Genomic DNA, 24,218 nt, shown 5'->3' with positions numbered 1-24,218 from the left:
CTTTGCTTTTGTTTGTCGGAGTCACTCCAGTGTGTCGTTCATATTTTGAATTGGTGTATACTACTGCTGTGCAGGGTTCCACATTCTTGATTGTGAAAGGTTGAAGATCTTCACTAGTTTTGAGGTGGTTGCGGAGTCTGTTGTTGGTTCTTCTTTTTTACAGTGTTTGGTTCCTCCTCTCTTCCCTCTGGTCCTTCTTTTCTTTTTGTTCCCGACGGTTGTTGTGAGAATATGGAAAATGTTGCCTTTGGACTTTACAGTGCTGGAATGATTATATCCGTTTTTGGATGGGGGGATCTTTCTGTGGTAGAGGAAGGTCTAAAAAAGACGGCAGTACGCTGTTCACCTCCGAAACTTCTGTCAAAATGAACTCTTTATGAACCGGAGCAGCGCGACATTAACCTGATCCTTTTACTGCTACCACATTTGCAACTGTCCGTTATTGACATTTATGTTGGATATGTTGGATACTTGTGATATTGTATTATTTCGATGTATTTCCATTACTAGACCTAGGGAGTATTTATCTCATATTGCTTGCGCTGTGTAAATATTTTTATTTCTATACAAAGGACATGTTCCTGTTCATGTGTTACACATGAGGTACATTAACAGAAATATGCTGGAAACGCTGTGTACATTTAGGCAGCACAACTCTTCTTACCGTAGCTGAATCCAGCTGTTGTGGGCGCTATCTTATCTTTTTGGCAAACTGTGTGACGTAATCTGGTAACTAGACCTAATGGTAAAAAAATGACATGTGGGGAATTATTAGATTGCATATATTATTATACATTGAGAATATACATATGACATTACTGTCATCTGTGCTAAAGAGGTACCTCCTGCATTGTGCTTGTGATACTCAATCATTTCGGGAATCGAGTTGAAGACGTGCTTCTCTGCCAGGTAATACTGCTTAGGAAACGCCCTCTTCTCCTTAATATGGTAATGGCGGATTGCTGTGGAATTGTCCCTGAAGAGAGATTGTTCAGGTTTATTGTTCTTGTACCATTTTAATATGATTTTACCTGCAATTTTATTATTATAAATGCAATTGACTTCAAAGACAATGGGGGGTCATTTATCTTCAGTCAAGACATTTGTGTATGTCTTTTTTTTGCTTTTTCTGATTTTGTTTTATTTATGTTAGAGGGTGATATATACAGGATGTTTTTGTGCAACTTTTTTTAAAAAAAAAAAGGTCGCACAAAAGTTGCATATTCTTCTGCATCCCTCTTCTAAACATCTGCCTACACCTGCACAGAGCGAGGGCAAACTTGTCCACATCTGGATTTTAAAGATGTATTAGGCACAACACTGACAAAGTCTTGCACATCTAACTCTCCTAGACAATTGAAAAAGTTGCAAGTATTCAAATGTGCCATAAAAAGGTGCAAATATAAGAGAAAAGCCTCGGGTAAATGATCACCAATGCGTTTTCAGCAGGATGTAATTACACTGACTGGACTATAAGCTTGTAAGTAAATTTACTGAGAACTGAAAAATGATTGTCAGGATGCTTTCAATTGAGTCAATCATAGTAACCCAACGAGGCTGCGTTCACACGTGGCTTCTACATTGCATTTTGAGACGCATTGCAGCAACTAAGGAGATGAAATGTGGCCAATTAAATTTCTGTTAACAGTAGCGTTTCAAAAATGCAATGGTAATAAAATGCTTTAACAAATTGTTAACATGATGTAACTTTGTTAACATTGTGTTTTGTAAATGGAAAAGTTAACAGCAATGTAATTAGGCAAATCCCCCCTAGCTGTTGTATTGTGTAATGTAAACACCACATGTGAACGCAGCCTGAAAATGAAAACCATCTGAAATAATCAGATTGTGTGAGCTAGATATCAGCAATCTCTGTAAATATTTCTATTAAAGGGGTTTTCGAACATACTAAAGTTAGGCCCTATCCATGGGATAGGGCCTAATTTGCTGATTAGTGGGGTTCTAAGTGTTATGACCCCCACAGACTAATGGAGCAGACGGCCGTGCATGACTGTTCTGCTGCATTGATCTCTATGGAACTGAAGGAGATTGGTGAGCGCGTCGCTCGGCGATTTGCATCAGCTCCATAGAGATTAATGGAGTATAATCTGTGGGGGTCTCAGCACTGGAGACCATGGATAGGGCCTAACTATAGTTTGTGGGAAAACCCCTTTAATGCTATGATTTGATTATCTGAAAATCGTCTACAAATGAATGATTGACTACCCTTTTTTCCCACCCCAGTTTTGTCCAGATCAGGCATATCAGACTGTGTTCTGCATAAAGCATAAAGGTCATATAAACATGTATACCAGGAGTATGTCCTTCTCCCATTAAAGCAAGGAATCAAAGTTTTTTTTTTTACATTTTTGTTCTTCTTCCGCGTTATAACAGTTTTTTTTGGCTTGGCCTTGGTTGAATGTAGTTGTTATAATGGCACAGGTTGACCATGGGTCTATGGCCATTTGTGTACCACAAGTTTGTTCTGACAAACTCGCCCGGTGTGTGCCGGATTTACCGGACTGAACTTAGAACTACTTAACTGTTGAGTCCAGTTCAGCAATTTTTGGTGCAGTCCAGTAAATCCCACACACGTCGGAACAAACCCCCTCGTGTACAACCAGCCTTATATGTTTCATAATGTTTGATGATTATTTTGCATGGACAATTTCTCATTTGCATTTACTTACCCTCCATATTTTGTATATAGTGACACGGTATACAAGCCTGATTGACTGGAATTCCTAACAACAAATCCACCTTCCTTATCCTGGATACGACAAAAAGGTTATTGTTATTATCTTTGTATCTTTTTAAAACTTGTATAAACTTTATTGTCTGTTTCACTTATCTAGGATGGGTGGAGTGAAGACATCTGCTACCTGACCCACACCACCATCGGTTTACCTCTTTGGTAGACCTGCCAGTACTTCGGAGACCAGTGTAGAGGCAGATGTGACCGAATAGGCTTTTATTTCTAACCACATGTTTTAAAAACGGGTGATAGGTTTATGTACCCAAAATCTGTGACACTACACTTACTTCCTGTCTTAGAAGCTGCTCCGCTTTACTTCTGTTTATACTTTTACTGTACCATCTGCCAAAGAAAAAAAAATGTATATGTTAATTATCTCCATCTGACGGATAAGCTTTTGTTCCATAAGCTTTACCGATCATACTGGTAATAACAACCAAAAAGACAATTTATTATATATATCAAAAAGAAAATTGTCCTAAAAGTAACTTTTAAAATAATCCTCTGCCTTTTATCAGCAAATGAGACCCTCTGGGCTTACATGGCTGAAAATGGGGGAGTTCTAGAGCGGACTGGTTCAACGGCCAAAGATCTAGATGGAGTAGAGTAAGGCAATGATATACTGTAAAACTACCAGTAAGTGGAAGTACTAAATCGGCATACATTTTCATAGAGAGTTTTCTGTGAGCCTACATGCACATGATGTATGCAGTTATAAGGTCCTGTGCGATGATGTTAATTGAAAAAGACTAAAATCCACAGCCTTGTTCTTGAGGACCCAGAAGAGAATGGGGACGTTGAAATGGCTAGAACACGTCATCGTGTGCATGAACCCTAAAATTACATAACCATCTTCAGGTTGCATTCACATGCTGCATTTGGAAACACAATTTAAGTAAAATGGGTAGGAGTATCTTCAAATCCCATATTGGGGGACATTTACATAAAGTGTCGGTGTCTGCATTGGCTTTGTTACCGACCTGCTCTCGGTAAGAAGACACACATTTAATATTGTGTAGCTGTGCAGATAAATTTCTGGCGCCGAGACCATTTTCTGGGACCAAAATCTGTCCCGAGAACCAGAAATGTGTCCAACAGTCAGAGAACAGGCAACAGTGCAATAGCACTGTTTTGTGTCCCTGCTAGACCAAATTTCTTTTGGTCTACTTTCCGCCAGTTTACAGCGCCCAAAAATGGCCCTGACACATATTGATTCTGTCTGAGTTCCACTCCGCCAAAGCCCCGCCCCTTTTCAGAGAAGAGTCGGAGCAGGCAGAAAAAGTCATTTTTTCTGTCCCCGACAGCTAATAAATAGGTAGGAGAGCAGAAGATGCGGTGAAAGCGCCACAAAACTGGCGGAAACGCCATAGTAAACGTCCCCCATTGTGTTTAGACTCCTGATCAGGAACAGGTGGACACACACCTGCATCAGCACGTGAAGCATCTATGCTCAAGCTTCGGAACATTGTGGCTATTATATCTTATGGACTATTGGCCAAAAAGAGCCTGGTTGCAGCCTAGATGAAAGGGTGAGAATGTATGTGCCATTGTTCTACAATTTCATATGCAATAATGTTTGATTGAATATAAGACAAATACAGTAAACCTAAAAAAATTAAGCATGTGTAGTATTTTTGTGTGAACACTAAATAAACACATGGGTGGAGATTTATCACTGCTTCTACACCACTCTCTGCACTGCACAAGAATTTTCAATCCTTACAGCGATGCCACCTCCACGGCATTGGGGCGTAGAGGGGGCGCGAAGGCCGGCAGAGCAGGCGGGCACGGGTCCTTCTCGCCCTGTGCCTGTGTCATTTTGGAAAACCTACAAGTTTTTACGCAATACAACACCACGTAGGAACCTGGCATAGTTTTGCCAAGCATTCACATCACCTGCAAGATACATCAGGAGGCCTAAGACCCAAGATAAATATCCCACATTTTGTTCATTCACAATCTCAAGTGTTTAGATGTAAACAAATTTCAGGACAAGCTCCTCCCAAATGCCTTTACATTTCCTGAAAATCATAGTCATGCTTTTGAAATCTTTTTCCTTTGGCAGCATTTCTTGTAAGACTTCAAGACTAACTGAACATAATGGGGCATATTTATCAAGCTGTCTGAAAGTCATGAATATTCCTAGTTGCCCATAGCAACCAATCACAGCTCCCCTTTAAAATATTCATGAGCACTGGTAAAATGAAAGCTGAGCTGTAATTGGTTGCCATGGGTAACTCGCAATATATTCAGACAGCTTGATAAATTTGCCCATCGCGTATTATTCAATGTTTTGCCGCTCACATTTTGTTTTCCAACAAAGACGCATTAAAGTGAATGCAGTTTTATAAAGTTATGTAAACAATGTATTTTTATTTTGGTGTAAAAATTGTTGGGCGTTGTCGAATTAAAATGAATGATCATGTCACTTTTCTGCCACATTTTTGGGGATTTTTTGTGTGTTGTTTTTTGTACAGGAAAGTCTACGGGCAAGTGAAAATCTGCAAGCAATTTGCAAACAAACTTTGCATTGATAAGAATTTCATAGAGTTTTTTCACAGAAAATCACAGGTCAAAAAGATTAAAAATTGCACGTGGAAACACACAGTACTAAAAACAGAAATCTACATGAAATTTGAGAATATTTTGTACAGTGTTTTTTAAAAATTTTTCCCTGAATATAACCAGAAAGGGTGAGCCATGTGAGGCTTAAACTTTATCATTTTTATACAACTGTGATGTTATCCAGCAAGACCAAACAAAACTTACGGATACTGTTCTAAGTTGTCTTGTTTCTTTTCTGTCACGTAGTTGCTAGGAATATAACCTTCAAAACTGAAAAACCAGGAAAACAGGAAATCAATTACTACATATTCACTATTTGCATAAGTTCCAACAAATGTGGTTTGTGCAGCAAAATGGATTTCACAAATGAAAAGTATCGCTTTTGTATTACTGTAATTTTAATGTATTTTTTTGTTCTTTTTTACATTTTTTTGATGGTATGAATGATTAAAGCAAGCTGAGAACAGATGTCCGCGCGTATCATGTGATGATGGGGAAGTGAAAGTGCTGGTTACCTTTGTCACATCAGTATAGTTGCTGTGTCAAACATACAGTAGTTGTGTTATTAGAGACCAGACCATCAGGAATGACGTGGCGATAACAAATCATGGAGTATATGTTTAACATAAAGCAGGTGCTAGAGAACTTCAGATGACTGTTACTTTTGCACCAAATAATAGCCACACAACAATCGCAACAACTGAAGACTATTAATACAGGTGCAAACAAAGGGATGGGCAGCAGGGTGGCTCAGTGGTTAGCCCTACAGCCTTGCAGCACTAGGGACCTTGGTTCAAGTCCCACCCAGGACATTTGCAAAGAGTTTGTATGTTCTCTCCATGTCAAACCACTTTGCAAAGTGGGATATTTACAAAGCAGGTAGATAGGTTCACTATCTTCACTATATTGTTACTGTACACTGCCAGGTTCACTATATTGTTACTGTACACTGCCATGCACTATCTTCAAGGGATTTTATCCACTGGCTCATATCTTAGCTTGACCACAAAAAAACATTTGCTCAGTCGACCATCATGAATCCAAAACTCCTCTGCAGAATAATCCTAAACCTATACAGGCAGTCCCCGTGTTACGTACAAGATAGGGACTGTAGGTTTGTTCTCAAGTTGAATTTGTATGTAAGTCAGAACTGTATATTTTATATATTTTAATAACTGTTAGAGCTGTTTATTGTAGCCTAGGGCTAAAGTACAGTAAATTACTAATATCCAGAGGTCTGTCTGTAACTAGGGGTCGTCTGTAAGTCGGGTGTTCTTAAGTAGGGGACCGCCTGTACAAAGAAAACATTTTAATATTGATCATGTTCAAAGTATCCCATAGGCGGCGTTCACACTTGTCAATTGTGTTTTGAAACGCATTTCAAGCACAACAGGATTTACTCCTCCTCCAATGCATACGAGTTAAACCAAACCCTTGTGTTTGGTAAGTGGCAATACATGTATTTCCTTGTTGACTGGCAAATTAGGTTACTTACTTACTGAAAGCGTTTAGGGCTAAAAACAGATGCATTTGAGGGGGAGTAACTCCCAATGTGTTTCAAAACACAATTCAAGCACATGGTATGCTAAAATACTAGTCACTTATCTTTCCAAATCAGTCCCTGTAATCATCCCATTGAAGTATAGCTCAGGAGATTATTTGTATTGTCCGCTGCCAGAGGGGAAGGAGACTGATTCTGTCAGTCGTTAGTAGAATGTTAAGTAGCATCACAAGATGACACAGGAAAAAATAAAAATATATATTACATTAATTCAAGGTTTTTTAGTATCAAAATAAATCTAAAAGATACCCTTCATATTGGATCGGCTATTCCAATTCTCACTAGATAATGTAGACAACATGTATTTTTGTTAAACCAGAACAGTGATATAGACTGTTCTTTCTTACCCATATTTATTCCTCGCTCTCCACCAGTGCACATCCTTTTTTTCCAAAATCACATATTCTTCCATTGCAACCAAACCCAGGTCATGTGGCTCCATAGGATGGAAATCAAACAGAGCAATAACTTTTTCCTCCGTGTCTTCATGTTCTTCCACTATATCCTTTGGGATCTGTGGAGGAGGGGGCCTCTGCTCGAAAGGACATGACATAAAGAGTATTATATACAATATATAAAAACGAGTCAATAACTGTTAGGCTCATATGTTTGGCTGAAGAGGTGGAGAAAGATGTCCTGCCAGGCAGTATGTAGGGATAAAGATAAAACACACGTGTGCACAATGCCCTACATCAAATATATTCTGATCTCGGCCACGGTTCTGCTGTGGGAACATAGGGAAATAGACAAGTCAGCTTGTGGCTACCTGCCACACAATTGTGCTATATTTGGAATTCAGATCAAGAAATGATATCTCAATTCTGTTCTGATTGTGGAACATTCATTGCTACACTAATTACAACATGGCATTTTTACTGCCATGACTGCTTACTTGTCATCAAAACAAGTAATGACAAATTGTATAGATTGGCCATAACTTGCTTTGGGGGCAACAACCTCCCTGTATGGACCTTGGATAAGGTTCCTTTGAAATACTATATAAACAGATACACCCAAGTTTATTTCTGCATCGAGGACGCCATTAGAAACCTCATTGGCAAAAATCATGCATGCACAAGATTGTCATTTGTTACTCTTACCTCATCTGGTGGAGGGGGTAGAGGCTTTCTTGATGCTAGAAGAAGGAAAATAAAAGTAACCAGCTATTACAGGCCTTTAAAAGTATATACAAACAATATTCTGTCTGTATTTTATTTTTGGGCTTATTCACATGGCTGTCTGCGGGGACGTACATGCGGCCGCATGTACATCCCCATAGACGGCAATAGCGGCACGGCGGGGATACGCTGCCACACATGTGTGGCACCGATCCGGGCCGCACACCGCAAAAAGATAGAACATGCTCTACCTTTCGGTGTGTGTGCGTCCGTGTCCCGCTATTCTCTATGGAGCGGGCATACCGTGTGTGAATGTACCCTTTATGGTTCAAGACTTTTATTAAACTGCACCTTCACAAATTAACAGGCACTGATGTGCACTCCAGACCTAGTATGCAGTAGGATGGGCTGCATTGGCTGCATTCTACAAACATAGCCAAGTCATACCAGGTTCTTATATATGCCCTTCTGATATTCCTTTCACATAGAACTGTTGATATTAGTTACCTTTGTAATATACTTCATTAAGGAACGCTACTTCTTTGTGTAATTTTTTTCTGCTCTTTCTCCTGTAGTGAGCAGTGTATTTAAAAGCATTCAGTGGTAATTATGAACTCTTTTCGTACTTATAACATATTTCCCTTGATGATTCATCTCTCTGAGATTGAAAAAGTAAAAATGCCAGCTCACCACTCCATCTGTGAATCTGTTCCCTTCCTCTGTGCTTGGAGAAATTCCACAAACAATCAATATTCAGACCAAGAACTCCAGCACTTCCACAGAAGATGAAATAAAACTTTGTCTTTTATTTTTTCATCTTGTGCATTACACAAAGCAGCTTGTTACACTTGGTCAACCAATGTGTTTCGTCCAATTAGGGCTTAATCAAGTGTAACCAGCTTTAAAAGCATTGTAAAGTTTTAATCCATCTTCTTGCTGTGAATATCTTTCAGAAATTATATTAACCTGGGACTCTCTGTAAAGTCATTAGACACTTTATCAGGCTCCTTTATCTCTCAGCTATCAGTGAATACAAATCAGAAATATGATTTGCACAAACTGTTTAAAGGGGTTGTTCAACAGGATAGTGCCTAACTTTCTGATCGTGGGGGTCATAGTGATGTGACCCCCACGGATCACAAGAATGGGGTCCAATGTACCCCCATCACACCCAGAGATGACTGGACCACCTAGTTGCGCATGTGTCAGCTGTTTATCTCTATTAACCTGACAACGTATAGCTGAGTGCCATACTTGCTAATCTTCGCCAGCCGAAGCACCGGACAAGATGTCCGTTGCTCAATGCTGATAATAATGTACGCCAGATCCGCCTCCCTCTGCCATGCTAGGAGAGGAAGGTAGGGAGGGCGTGCATAATTAGCAGCATTGAGCGCCGGTATTCTTGTCCCCGCGTTCCAGCTGACTAATTATAATCATTTTTCTAGGTGATCTGGGTGTGTCAAGACTAGCGGACTGCAGCGACAAGATCAAGATGAAGAGGAGCAGAGGTGAGTATTACTAGGTGTTTTTTTTTACATTTTTCTTCTTTTCAGAAGCCTGTTATGGGGCCCTTCCACTCCTAGATAGAAGATTTATAGATAAATAGATAGACCAAAAGCTAGTTAGATAAATAGTTAGGTGGACAGATATATCGATAGCAAATTATAGGAGATAGATAACTAGATAGATAGATGATAAGCATCTTCACCCGGGCCTTCAACCAAGGGAAATTAAAGGAATAATACACCCTCTTCCCACAAAAGTCCACATGCAGGGGGCCCCTTTAGGACAGAGGGCCAAGTTTGTCGCCCCCTAACCCCGGCCCTGGTTGTGAATGACGTTGTGCCAAAATAAAATAAATTCAGGGCAATGCAACATTAGAATTAGGAAATTACTTTTCTACTTACAGTCACCAAAAAGATGATATTCTTCACATCCTGGGGCCAATTTTTCTGTTTGCCTGCAGCACTGATACACACCATCTGCCCAAAACTGAGGATGGTATTTGGACAACGTATGGTTATTGTACATTATTTCTAGAAAAGAACGAAGCCAGTTATGGTCCCCTGACTGATACCAAATGTGTAAGTACAATAAAAATAATCACTGAATATTATAATAACAAATAACAACCTAATAATAAAAGGAAATGTAAAATATCTAATTAGTTTATGTATTTAACACATGTATATCACTAGTGTTTTCAGGCTGCTCATACAAATTTCCACCATGGTCTCAAGCTATTCCTTCTCTCAAAGCTGTAAGATTTCACACGTGATCTTTTCTATGTGGCATACGGATACATCAGCATATGGCAGGGAACACTCATTGTGACAGAATAATGGGAACTTAATATAGTATTCTTTAGCCACTTTTTGCCTATAACATACTGTTATCGTAATACTGCGTGTACCAAAATCTAGACCTACAGTAGGTCATGATTGCTTTATAAGTGCAGCACAACCACCTAAATACAAGAAGGAATACTTGCACTAAAAATAAACCACACTTTATGAGAACACCTACAACAACCAAGAGGGATCTGTAAAAGTTACCTTTTTTTAGCCTCTCTACCCATTTAGACCGACTGGAGGGAGTAGGTGCAAAGATATACAACGTGTTAGTATCATAGATAACCTGAGAAATGAAGAGAAAAAATATGATGATGAACAAATACCTCACAACACTTGAAGTCATCAGTGACCATTAAAGGATATGTACCATCTACAATCTACTTACACAAGTAGCTCCAGTGGCAGATTCCCCAGGCCACCGTGATGCTAAATCATTTCATTAGCAGCTGATTTGTCCTGAAAACAGACTCTTTAAACTCCGGCTATCACCAGCTCCCCAAAAGCACTGCTTACACGTCCTCTTCAGCGCTCTCGAGGTCTTCTGAAGCAGATGCCGTTGCATGCACAAAAGTACTGCACATGCACAGGTGTGTGACGGTTCAGGAGACATGGAGAACGTGGAAGGGGCGTGTAAGCATTTGCAGTTAATTTGAATAAAAAGTCTATTTTGGCGACAAAGGTGGCCATAAATAGGTTTATAAAGAATTGATCCTCCTTCATGGTGGCCTGGGGAAGACTCCAATGTCAGTTCCACATGGTAGAGTATCTTGAAACTAGGCCATCCTAGAGAGGGCTAGGTGAAGAGGGCGCCCCGCACTTAATTGCAATTAACATTATGGGGCACATTTACTTATGCCCTGACACGTTCCTTGAAAGTGCATTGTCTGACCGAAATGCACTGTGCCGTGATTCACTAAGATTCTGCACCCAATATCGTGGAGATCACCTTCTTCTTCCCGGTGCATGTAAGTGCTTGATCTTGCGACACAATTTGAATACTTATTGCTATTTTTTGTGCAGATTTTGATAAATATAATTTTGAGTCAAAGCAAGAATTGGATTTAAAAGGAATGTCACTCATCTCCTATTTATTGGCTTAGTTTACACCATAAAACTGCACTAAATCTTTTGAACAGCAGAACTTCCACGTGGATTACATGCCAGAATCTGTGCCCCATTCCTTTTACTCAGAATCTATGTTGCAGTTTACTCCTTTTAGATTTCTACCACATCAATTTGACATTCCATTGATAAGTCAATAGTCATTTCTTGATGTATAGATTCCTTCACACAGCGATATTTTGCGCAACATGGTTTTGTTTGCTGGATTTCACCAAAGAAATTGTCCTTGTGTTCACCAATGGGATTTTCTGTGTGAAATCAAGTAATGTCATTCTTTTTGTACACACTTCTAGGCAGACTGTGGAATGAGCCTCCAACCAATGTCCAGGTGGAGGCATCACTATGTTTTGGCTGGTAAGAAGCCCAAGAAAGGCTAGAAGCAGACAACCATGGTTCATCTGTGCATCACGGACTGTGCAGTCCTGCCAAGGACGGGACTCTTTGCATCATATGTCGCTATGGCGCTTGGGGTCCCATCCTCTGCACTGTGGTCTGTGAAATTGCTGACCCACCCTGATTGTGTGCTTTTAGCCCAAGACAGATAACACCTTTAAAGAGGACCTGTCACCCATAAATTGGGCACCAGGAGCTGCTTACCGGAAACCTCCGGTAACGCTATCAAACACTGCGGGGGAGTACAATGTAAGCTTCGGACCGCTTGTAAAGTGGTCTGACTTATTCATGAGGGGGCGGTTCGAGGCGCTGCCTCTTTCCTGGACCGCCCGCTGGCTCCATAGGCCAGCGGTGACTGCCGCGCGTCATGCGTCAGTCACCGCCCCTAACCCGCGCCCTCATGAATACATCGGACCGCTTGGAGAGTGGTCCAGCATTTTCATTGTGCTCCGCTGCAGTGCTATATAGCGTTACCGGAGGTTTCCGGTAACGCTATCACTCTAACACTGTGACGTTTGTTTAAGCACTAGGAGCTGCTTACTTTAGTAAGCAGTTCCTAATGCCCAATTTATGGGTGACAGTTCCTCTTTAAAAAGGAGAACAAATTGTCATACATACACATGTATATTTAATGTTTCTGCATAAAAATCCTGTGATTGCAAGAATTATCAACAAGGAGGTGTGAGAAAGTGAGAGGTGTCATTTGGGAAAACCGCTATCTGTCATACAGGCAGATGAAGGGTGTGTGGTAAAAGCCCTGGGTTTGTCTGCAGTAACCCAAGGGTTAATGCAGACATGTGGTAAACAAGAGTAGTCTGTTTGGTCTATGTTGGCCTAGCTAGCATAGACACCTTTGTAATGTCCGTACTGGGCCTGCTTATTATGGAGTAGGGGTAGGCTGGTAGTGGGACTCCTACTCCACCCGGGCTTCTGTCCTGGGCTTTTGTATAGCCCACAGGTGTGGTTCCCAGGCCTTGTTAGAGCCTGATTTAGTCTGCAGGCCAGAAGCAGTAGGGGAGGCACTACCTGGAGAGCTGAAGGCTGGACCGTGTTCACACAGCAAAGGTAACTGAGTGCCTCCTGATATTCAGCTGGCCAAGAGCGTGTGCCAGGCAGCCTGGGACCCGTATAGCTAGGATCTGATATTGTATTAGGCAGTGCCTAGCCGGGCAGGGTTTATTTTGTTGCTTTATATGTGCCAAAACCAAGGCTGAATTTATGTGTTTTTGAAGTGTGAATAAAACACTTTATTTGGACTTTAACCCTGCATGTGTCCCTGCTTCCTGCACTACTACTACAAGGCATCTACCTGAGCAATTCCCCACAGAGGATTAAACATAAGACAGATCAGATAATATGTAAAACACTCACCTGAAAGGCGTATTTATTTTGGCAAGGAACCTGGTCTATTTCACTTTTTACCACTTCTACACATTTTATTTTTGTAACGTCAACTGAGCCCTTTTTGTTTCTCTTCTGTAAACAATAAAATAAAAAAAAATGGTTAAATTAAGTAAATATTAAAACCAGCCAAAACACATGTGCACATACAGCACATCACTGCTGAGGCCAATTGTTACACACGGTTTGTGTACACATCACCACTGAGGCCAGTGATTGGCTGCAGTATTGCATGGACTAGAAACAACATGGAATTAGTGGTTGGTTTACAAGATACAACTAGAAAGAAATAGGAACTGCTGCGGAAGTGAAAATCTGAATTGCACCCAATAAACAGAACTGTTCAAAAGATGGAGGGTAAAGAAAAACGCTGCAAAATAACAGTGCTAATAAAAGTGTGAAATTCTATTCTGAAACCAAACATTTGACACAAACTACAGTTGTTTAGAATCCAGCATTTGGAATGTTATACGGATACTAAGTGAAGCATAACGATTCTGGCATTCAAAGCGATACGTTGACATGAGAAAATGGCAGTGGAATGGCTGTGGGATTTATGCCAGTGGTAATCCTAGAGCCAATCTGCAAGCAGCAGAAACCAGTCTCAAGTTATACCGACTCAATTCTGCAAGACTGGGGGGAACCAATATCCGCAGGAATAATTGACATGTTGCTTAAAGGGGTATTCCCATCTGGGCATTTACATTTAATTAAATTCATTTGCCCTATGTAAACATTTCTTCAATTGGATGTTATTAAAAAAAAAGTTCCAGTGTGAAGATAATTTCTCATAAATGTAGTTATTCTATCCCTTAGAAACGAGATAGCTTCCTCGGATACGACCACGTCATATTCTGGCAGCGGTGGCCAGACTTGCACTATAGAGTCCTGCCAAACCACCAGGATTCAGCAATTATTACCATAGGACGGCTGTGCGACATGTAGTAACTCCCGGACATTTTATATACAATAACCTTTTGTTTCTTTGTGCACTCAATCTATCAGACGTGGCCGTATCCGAGGAAGCCATCTCGTTTCTGAGGGACAACATGGTTACATTTATGAGAAATTATCTTCACACAGGAACATTTTTTTTAATAACATCCAATTGAATAAATGTTTATATATGGCAGATTAATGAAACTGAATGTGAGTGCCCAGATGAGAATACCCCTTTAATTGCTGCAGATGAAAAATCTGCAGTCTTAGGCCTCCTGTACATAATCGGTTTTTCCTATGGCTGCACTCTATATTGGGTGCTTTTAAGGACCGCGTATCCACAGTTTTTCCCCCATGTCTCCGCAATGTGGTTAGGCTACATTCACACGATGTATGCCCGCCGTACCGTAGTACGGCGGGCATACATCGGCGCTGCGGAGAGGAGCAGGGGATGAGCGCAGCTCACCCCCGCCCCTCTCCATAGGAAGATACAGCGCACGGCGCCGTATCACGGGAAAAGATAGGACATGTCCTATCTTTTCCCGTGCTACGGAGCGGTACGGTGCCGCACGTGTGCTGCACCGTACCGCTCCCGTACAGGGCTGTGAGCCCATAGAAGTGTATGGGGGACGTATATCGGCCGTATATACGTCGGCCGTATATACGCCCCCCATACATGTGTGTGAATGTAGCCTTACAAAATAAGCCCGTGTGCATTCCTAGTGTCATCTGTTTTTGCAGACTACATAGAAAGGTTTGCTACCTACCAACATACCACAAACAAGAAGGAGGCTTCTATGGGAGGTTAGAGCCGCTAACACGACCAAGAGTAGGACCTGCTCACTGCTCTCAGCTGTGTGTACAAACCCATACAAAAAACATGGAGCAGTGAGACAGACGTAAAAACCTCAGCCGTATCAGATGTTCCTTTATATCTGAGCTGTGTATGGGACAAAAAGCTCATTTACATAAACTGATTAAATGAGGAGGAAGAAAGGCAGGGGAAAAAGAAGGACACAAGTAGAACAAAGATTTCTATTCACATCTGCCCCATAAATGTATGCAATTTTGCATACAAGTTTGATAATGATTTAAAGTAAAACAAGGAGCAATGTTTGTTATACTAAGGCCTGTACAGAAAAACTACCCCAATATCATTGATCCTGACTGCAATAACATCACACCTTATTTGGATAGTTATCCCCACGGCTGCTTGAAATCTTTTAACATTATTTTCTATGAATATTAAATAGTTCACTATGAAAACAATTATGTTCTGAGAGTAAATGAAAGAGGTGATGAGGATATTACCTGCTCTTAAAATAATATAGGCTATATAATAAATGTCAATTCCTCTAGTCATAAAATCTATTATATTCGCAATAATCTGTCCAATAGGAGAGGGAGAAGATCCATAAGGGATCAATGGAAGATATGGAAAGGCTCCTCCATAAATTTGCCAGAACAGTGCTAAATGATACAACATAGTAATACACAAAACAATTCTGTTATAGATCACAGGAAATAATAAAATATGTCCAATAAATAAGTGTAACCCATGATCCCAAAATTGATAAATAAAGCTGCGCCCAAAAAGTACACAAGGAACAGCCTATCGACAGATGCATACACAGATTAAAAAGGATGACTCCGGAATGCTATCTTCCTACTGCAGACCACATACACAAATCTTCTTATGAATAGTCATTTATGATACCATCAAGGTGTTTTCATAGTTCTAAAAATACATTAGTTAAACTCTATAGTCCAGGGTGCACATCCAGTGGAGTAGAACCAACCATCAGACAGTAATCTTTCATCCTTCTTTATAATTCAGTCCCAAGACTCCCCTGTTGTCCCTAAGTGTTTCATCCTGGCAACTCACTATGGAACTCTAACATATTGTTATACTATGACTACATAAACTTCTCAAAATATTAGCCTTGACTTGGCCGAGCAGGACACGTCCCCTTTGACACGCTGCACCATCTGATAAAGCCGATTATATGAGGATGTGAGGGAAACAATATTTAGATAAAAGAAGGGTGTCAGTTAGTTAACAAAGCTCTATGAAAACCTGGATTTATGAAAAATGTGGTGACAGGTTCTCTTCAAGGATGTGGTTTGCACCCACAGTTTGTAATGCAAGAAAAATAATTGTCAGAAGAAATGCAGTTACACCTGGCTCACAACAAAAGATTCTTTTTACTGTTGTCACAAAAAGAGAGTAATAGTAATAGTGAAAATTCCACTAATCCATCTAAACATTTTTTGGCAAGGTGGGGATTGATCTTCTTTCAGAATGACCGAAAACAGTGACTTTATCTAGACAAGGCTTTTTAGATATTTTGCCTAAGGGGCTCAGCATTCAGCTGGGTCTAACAGTAAAAACCGCCTCATATAATATTACCGACTGTTGGGAAATTATATAAATTTTTGTATTGCAGGTTACATACAAGATAGGGTCTGTAGGTTTGTTCTTAAGTTGAATTTGTATGTAAGTCGGAACTGTATATTTTATCATTGTAATCCCAGCCAGAACTTTTTGGTCTCTGTGACAATTGGATTTTAAAAATGTTGGGTTGTCATAAGAACCAGGATTAACAATAAATCTTCATTACAGACACCAGTGATAACTGTTACAGCTGATCATTGTAGCCTAGGACTAAAGTACAATAAATTACCAATATCCAGTGGTCCGTTTGTAACTAGGGGTCGTATGTAAGTCGAGTGTTCTTAAGTAGGGGACCGTCTGTACTTATTTTGTAGGCTCACCACAACATTAGAGATTCTGTTATTCTGTTCCATTACGGAATTAGGACAACAGGAAAAAAATTACTTATACCATCAGAAAATTAATCCAGGCAGGTTACAACACGGGTTCGGATCAAGAAAAGGATAAGTTCTTTGTTATTTTTACACCATCTGTGGCTCACATGATTCAACATATATACTCGAGTATAAGCCGAGTTTTTCAGCACATATATAAAAAAATAAAGTTAGTACTCACCCCCCAGCGTTGTCCCCCAGAGTCCTCTTCTCCCCACAGCACCTCTTCTCCCTTGGGCTACTGTGGTGTCCTCTTCTCCCGGTGTCCCTGGCCGGGTCGGCAGATGCACGTCTATGCGATCTGCCAGCAGAGAAACTAAGGCGTCAGCAGGCGGCCCGGCCAGGAACTTGATGACGTGCTGCAGGGAGAAGAGGACCCAGGGGACAGCGCTGGAGGGTGAGTACTAACTTTATTTTTTATGGGCCACTATGCTGTGGACACTATATTTATGAGGGGAGACTACTGGACATTTTATTGATGAGTAGCGGCAGCATTTCCCACCCTAGGCTTATACTCAAGGCAATGTTTTCCCATTTTTTGTGGTAAAATTAGGTACCTCGGCTTATACTCGGGTCGGCTTATACTCCAGTATATTTAATATGAGAAATCCACATTTTATTGATAGAAATTCTGTTTGATTAGCTAAATGCAATTCAGGTTGGGAATGAAAACCTGACTTGCAAGAATCATGTAGAAACTTTTCTTAAACCGCAGACAAGGTGGTCTATCTATTGACTTCCTTCATTTTTGTTCCACCCTGTTCCTTTTTTCATTCATACACAAGACAAAAGAGAACAATGGCGCAATCCCATTACCTCAGAGCGTTCTTCATAATAGGTGAGTTTAGACTTTGTAAGAACAAATTTTCTTTCCTTGTAGTTCAAAGGAGATGTCCTCTTCTTCTGCTGTGAACGTTTAATGAGAGTTTCTTCAAGTAGTACTTCTGAATTCATTTCAGCTTCTTGTTCACTGGTTTCCCTGCCATTGAATATCAAGGATTGGAAACTGAAATTAGAGAAAAAAAAAAAGTTTTTTAAAGCACATTACGGGTTTTGACCAGGGGCAGAAGAAGTATGTTTTTTTTGTTTATGAAATCTTACATCATTAAAGGGGTTGTCCCGATTTAAAGAACAAATACTCACCTCCTCCGACGCTCCTGTGGCATTGCCCATCACTGCCAGGCCTGTGTTTATAAACAGAGGCTGGCAGTGCCGTCACGACCACTACTGTGCACCTTCTACAGCTTTGTCTGACTTCAACTAGCACATCAGGAGGAACACAGATGCATTAAACAGAACCTGTCACCTCTAAACTACCGGCCCCCTCAGGTAGAGTATGAAATGTCATTTCTAGCATTCCCTCTCTTATGTGAAATGTCATCCAATCTCCAAACAATATTCTCAAAATCTCTAAAGTAGCTAAAACCATGGTGTCATATAAAACAAGCGTATCTTTCAAATAACATCAGACGTGGATTTTTTGTAAATAATTTTCATTATGGTAAAAAAATAACAGCGATTGTCCTTTACTGCAACTCAATTCACACATTCAACAGGAATCAAACAACACATTGTATGCGATGTATCCATCTGGTGGGGCGGTCACCGGGCAAAACTACGCCACGAAGGAATGCCCCATGCCCACCCTCTATGGCAGCGACCGCGTCCCTCTGCGCCCCCTCCACTCTCACAGGGCGCAAAGTGGTGTAGTCGTGATAATAATCACAAATTTTTGCAGAAAACTGCCATAGAAGCAGTGATATATCCCCCCCTCCCCATTGTAATACAGGTTTGATACATAGAAGCAATTATGATTTCTATTAGGGGAATCAAGTATATCCTGTGTCAGGTTTGGAAAAAATTACATCTATAATTTGAAAGTCTTGGTAGCCGCCCAGTTAAATCCCCCTTCCAACCCCAGGTTGTCTCATTACGCTCCTTCTCCTCCGGCTCACTCGCTTATTCATCCACTTTTAGTCTCCCTAGTGTGTATAATTAGCAACCCCTGCCCCCCAGTATATAACCAGTGCCTGCCCCCTAATATATAGCCAGTGCCTGCCCCCTAATATATAGCCAGCAGCCCCCTGCCCAGCTTAAAAAAAAAAAGAAAAAACTCTGTACTCACCTTTCCTACAACCCTGCAGGTCCTCTTCTGTCTTCAGCTCTGTCTTCGGGTCTCCGTGCGCTGCTGTCACATATACGATGTCAGCCGCTTGCTGGCAAGCGGCTGATGTCATGGTGTCTGGGACGGCAGCGCATGGGGACCCGAAGACAGAGCTGAAGACAGGAGATGACCTGCAAGGGGAGTGTGATATAACAAACCATGCACCTGTGTGACATCACATGACATAGCCTGTTGACACATAACATAGGTTGCCATCTCATGAGAAGCCTATGGGGGGAAATGCAAAGGACACCATCTGTTTTAACTGACTACAAGCAGTAGAGATATAGGGGTCTGGACCAGCAACATCAGACAGAGGTCACAGATAGAGGTGCTTCACATATATTAGCCGGATCAATCTATTATAATAGATGGGGGCTTAGAAGTGTTGCTTCTCTTGGAATTTATTAACACAGAGTTTTATTTACATTAGCCATCACTATTGTTAAGTAAAACACACAGTATTTTGTTCCAGGCATGAGAATTGAGAGGTTTAACAATGACATCTCCCAGTTGCACAGTTAATAATATCCTATGTAAACTGACGTTGCTCCTTATTGTTCTAAAATAATCTCATGAGGAATTGGCACCCAGAAGAAAGGCTGTCAACTGTGATAAGGGGAGGGAAAGGATTTCCTCTTCACATTTAGCCAGAGATAAACAGTAGTAAGTAGAAAGAGCAGCGTTCTCTGATGTTGGTGTAAGGGAACCGCTAGATCACGAGACTGTCAGATCCTGTTAAAGTGAACGTGTGTCTACACATACAGAGCTTGACATCCAACGTGACCATAAATGTAACATAGACCCCTCATACAGTACATGCACGCTCATATGCCGATCATATGTTATTTAGCCCTTGTAAAAAGTATCTAGTCAGCCAACAATTGTGCAAGATGAGAGGCCTGTAATTGACATCATAGGTAGACCTCAACTATGAGAGACAAAATGTTTCAACAAATCCAGAAAATCGCATTGTCTGATTCTTAAAGAATTTTTACAATTTGCAATTTGGTGGAAAATAATAATTTGGTCACCTATAAACAAGCAAAACTTCTGGATCTCATAGACATGTAACTTTTTCAAGAGGCTCCTCTGTCCTCCACTCATTTCCTGTAGTAATGGCTCCGGTTTGAACTTGTTATCAGTGTAAAAGACACCTGTCCACAACCACAAACAGTCTCACTCCAAACTCCACTATGGAGAAGACCAAAGAACTTCAGAAGGACACCAAAAATAAAATTGTAGTCCTGCACCAGGCTGGGAAAACTGAATCTGCAATAGGCAGCAGCTTGGTGTGAAAAGATCAACTGTGGGAGCAATATTTAGATAATGGAGGACATACTGATAATCTCCCTCAATCAGGGGCTCCACCTAATATCTCACGCCGTGGGGTCAAAATGACCAAGTGAGTGACCTGCAGAAAGCTGGGACCAACGTAACAGAGGCTACTGTCAATAACACACTACACCACCAGGGATGCAGAACCTGCAGTGCCAGACATGTCCCCCTGCTTAAGCCAGTACATACCGGGCCGTCTGAAGTCTGCTAGAGAGAATTTGGATGTTTCAGAAGGGCATTGAAAGAATGTCATATGGTCTGATGAATCCTAAGTAAAACTGTTTGGTAGAAGCACAACTCTTCATGGTTGAAGGAGAGTGAATGCAGAGTTGCACCCAAAGAACACCCGACCTATCGTGAAGAATAGGGGTGGCAACATCATGACAAGGGTCTGTTTTTCTGCGAAGTGATCAGGATAACTTATCAGTGTACATGAAAGAATGAATAGGAGTGCAAACCAACTCCCATCAGCAAGGGTATTGAAGATGAAAAGTGGCTGGGTCTTTCAGGATGACAATGATCCCGAGCACACCTTCAAGGCAATAAAGGAGCGTCTTCATAAGAAGCATTTCAAGGTCCTGAAGTAGCCTAGCAAGTCTCCAGATATGAACCCCACAGAAAACCTTTGGATGGAGTTGAAAGTCCGTTTTGCCCAGCAACAGCCCCAACTTCATTGCTTTACATGAGATCTGGGTCAATACACCAGCAACAGTATGTATCAACCTTGTGAAGACTTACAGAAAATGTTTGGCCTCGTTGCCAACAAAGGAAACTTGCTTGCACAATTGGTGGTTGACCAAATGCATTTTTCCCCCAATGTATATGTTACTTCATTCCAAAAAAATAAATGTGTTGTTGAAAGATATTTAAGTTATATACAAATATAAAAATATGATCTCATGGGGAAGTATAAATCTTTTAAAAATGGCACTTAGAGGGAAGTTGTCAGAAGAAATCCACCTAATAAACCATTACCAGTATGTCATCAAGTGGCCTAATATTTTCCACATCACTTTTTTTTTCCTAGCGAGGTGGTATCATCCAGAAGATCAACTCTGAGGTGGCACGTAAACTTGCTGTCTAAAGTCATGTGGGCACCAATGAAGTCAAGCTCTCCCCACCTCAAAATGTCTCCTCTGTTGTAATTGACATTGTAAACTCCGAGAGTGGGTTATGATATTGGACACAGGGGAATGAGTTACAGCAAAGGTCAAGAACTTTCTCGCATCATCTGTAAAAATATCCTATTACCAAAGGGCAAATACCTGTTTTTAATTCCGGAAAGGTATCCTTCTACAATTGACACGCTTCATGTGAAAGGTATTTTTTGTTTCATAGCAGATCATTTTACATTTTTCTTACCCAAACTATTTGTCACTCTTAAACTATACACCCTGCTAATAGCACTATGAAAACATAATATTTTAATAACTTTTGCAAATTGCCATATATACTTGAGTAGAAGCCGAGACCCCTAATTTTACCACAGAAAACTGGGAAAACCTATTGACTTGAGTATAAGCCGAGGGTGTAGTATACAGCCAGCCCCAAGTAGCATACAGCCAGCCCCAATGTAGTATACAGCCAGCCAGCCCCCATGTAGTATACAGCCAACCAGCCCCCATGTAGTATACAGCCAGACGGCTCCCGTATAGTATACAGCTTTAAAAATGTTGGATTGTCATAAGAACCAAAATTAACTATAAAGCTTCATTACAGACACCATTGATACCTGTTACAGCTGATTATTGTAGCCCAGGACTGAAGTACAATAAATTACCAATATCCAGAGGTCCGTTTGTAACTAGGGGTCGTATGCAAGTCGAGTGTTCCTAAGTAGGGGACCGCCTGTATTGTGTCTTTACTTCATGTATCTTAGGACGTATTACCTGGCGTCCTTTCTTGTATCCATTCTGAGATGCTTCTCAGTCTATTTTATACATTTTTATTGATGTTCACTAATAAAGATTTTCACCTTTATGTTGTTGCATTGAAGCCTTGTCCTTTCCTCTAGTTTTCTCTTGTTTGTTATTTTGTTGTTCATTATTAAGAGGCCTTCTGCTGGCTACATTGGTTCATATTACTGTCACTAGATTCTACTACTGTTACACTGTGCTTTTTTTTGTTTTTTTGCATGTCAATTATTTTTTATTCTGCATGTGAAAAACAACATTTCCTCAGGTGGCCATATTAGCCATAATCATGGGAAGAAACTGAGTCACAAACCATTATAGACTTGATAAAATGAACTAGTCAAGTCCAAAAAGTTGTACGTACCTCACAACGGAAAACGTTAAGCCCCCGTTACTAGATAGAAACTCAAATACCAATCAATTTATTCTGATTTATTCAAGTTAATAAGTTATTTTTATCTATATTTAGTTATATTTAGTGAGAACTGAAAAATAGAATATAAACAATGCTCTTCCCAGAAAGAGTTAACAAAAGTTGCTTCAGTTGGGTTATCTGTACTCAAAAAAAATGGCATAATTGAAAAATACAACTCATCCTGCAAACATCGTAGCTGTGGCTAAAGATTGTTGGCCGCTGTCACATGTCTGAAGGGGAACTCTACAACAATTATAAATATATGTGACTTTTGTAATTTTCCTATGCATTAAAAGTACCTAACTTTACCTTTAAATACTTTTTTTCATGGGTGAGATATACTCCTAACCATCTATGATTCATGTCCATGTTGCTACATATGGAATTCCTCGCCTACAAAACGGACACTGAAAACAATAAAAAATCCAGCAGAACCAAGATGGCACAGCTGCAGGTGTCTGCCTGTGTATTGGCTCTGGCTTTTGATACCCTAACCCCCACCCGCCCCGGGGCATCCACTTAGCCTTGCACTCCCCACTAAGTGGAACATTAGCAGCAGGGGCTCCATGTTGCACAACTGGTTGCAACAGAGTGCCGGACCACAATAAAGTTGTATTGCATTGTATAGCAGCATGACCGGGCGCCATAGACATCAATGGGGATCGATACATAATGTTCGTCTGAATGTACCTGTAAGCATCACCTGGCAAAGAGCAAGAATTCCGCCTCTCAGTGCTGTTAGTTTGTTTTCAAGAAGTTCCTACTAATCTATATTCGTTACCTGTAATAATTGCGCCTGTTTGAAATCTTTACCTGCATAAAAGACACCGGTCCACACATTCCGTCAATCAATAAATAACGCTCCAACTTCTCCACCATGGCCAAGAGCCACCATAGGTCTTGGCCATGGTAGAGGGGTTGAAGTAATATCCATTATAACATAAATACAAACAGGTGACATAAATACAGGTAATTAGTACAGAGTAGGACACCAGGGACGAAATTGTAGGCCTGCACAAAGCTTGGATAGGTTACATGACATTAGGCAGTAACGTGGTGAGAAGTCCTGCAAAAGTCCTAGTTATGCCCCTGGTCATGTGGTCAGAATAAAACTTTATGGTATTAACTCTACTTGCCATGTTTGGACCATGGAGCTTGGGGGGGCGCGAGATGAAAACTTTCAAAATATACGGTGTATCAAGTACTTATTTTCCCATTGTACAATATTACCTCAACACTAAAAAGTGTGCAGCACTAAATGAACAAGACCATGCAAACTTAAAGGGTGAGGTGATAAAGAAGAACTTTGATGATATATACAGGGACAAAAGTTTTCAAACTATAGCTGTAC

At 40.6% G+C, this 24,218-nt stretch overlaps 1 protein-coding gene across 3 annotated transcripts in view; it reads right to left on the bottom strand.

Moving 5' to 3' along the window:
* The window catches only part of TEC (tec protein tyrosine kinase), a 62,864-nt gene that overhangs the window by 17,127 nt on the left and 21,519 nt on the right, over nt 1-24,218 (bottom strand). For all 3 annotated transcript variants that reach the window (XM_072124676.1, XM_072124684.1, XM_072124671.1), the window contains 11 exons: nt 17,854-18,043; nt 13,240-13,344; nt 10,555-10,636; nt 9,907-10,035; nt 7,982-8,016; nt 7,229-7,413; nt 5,525-5,590; nt 3,043-3,097; nt 2,691-2,770; nt 843-976; nt 665-739 (listed from right to left, as the gene is read on the bottom strand). In XM_072124676.1, the coding sequence (XP_071980777.1) occupies nt 665-739; nt 843-976; nt 2,691-2,770; nt 3,043-3,097; nt 5,525-5,590; nt 7,229-7,413; nt 7,982-8,016; nt 9,907-10,035; nt 10,555-10,636; nt 13,240-13,344; nt 17,854-17,991 (1,084 nt within the window). In that variant the 5' untranslated portion in view covers nt 17,992-18,043. The remainder of the gene's footprint in view (nt 1-664; nt 740-842; nt 977-2,690; nt 2,771-3,042; nt 3,098-5,524; nt 5,591-7,228; nt 7,414-7,981; nt 8,017-9,906; nt 10,036-10,554; nt 10,637-13,239; nt 13,345-17,853; nt 18,044-24,218) is intronic.

Source organism: Engystomops pustulosus, chromosome 1 (assembly GCF_040894005.1).
Source record: "Engystomops pustulosus chromosome 1, aEngPut4.maternal, whole genome shotgun sequence".
NCBI lineage: Eukaryota > Metazoa > Chordata > Amphibia > Anura > Leptodactylidae > Engystomops > Engystomops pustulosus.
The sequence above is the reverse complement of the archived record's forward strand: the minus strand, read 5'-3'. Positions and strand labels throughout refer to the sequence as shown.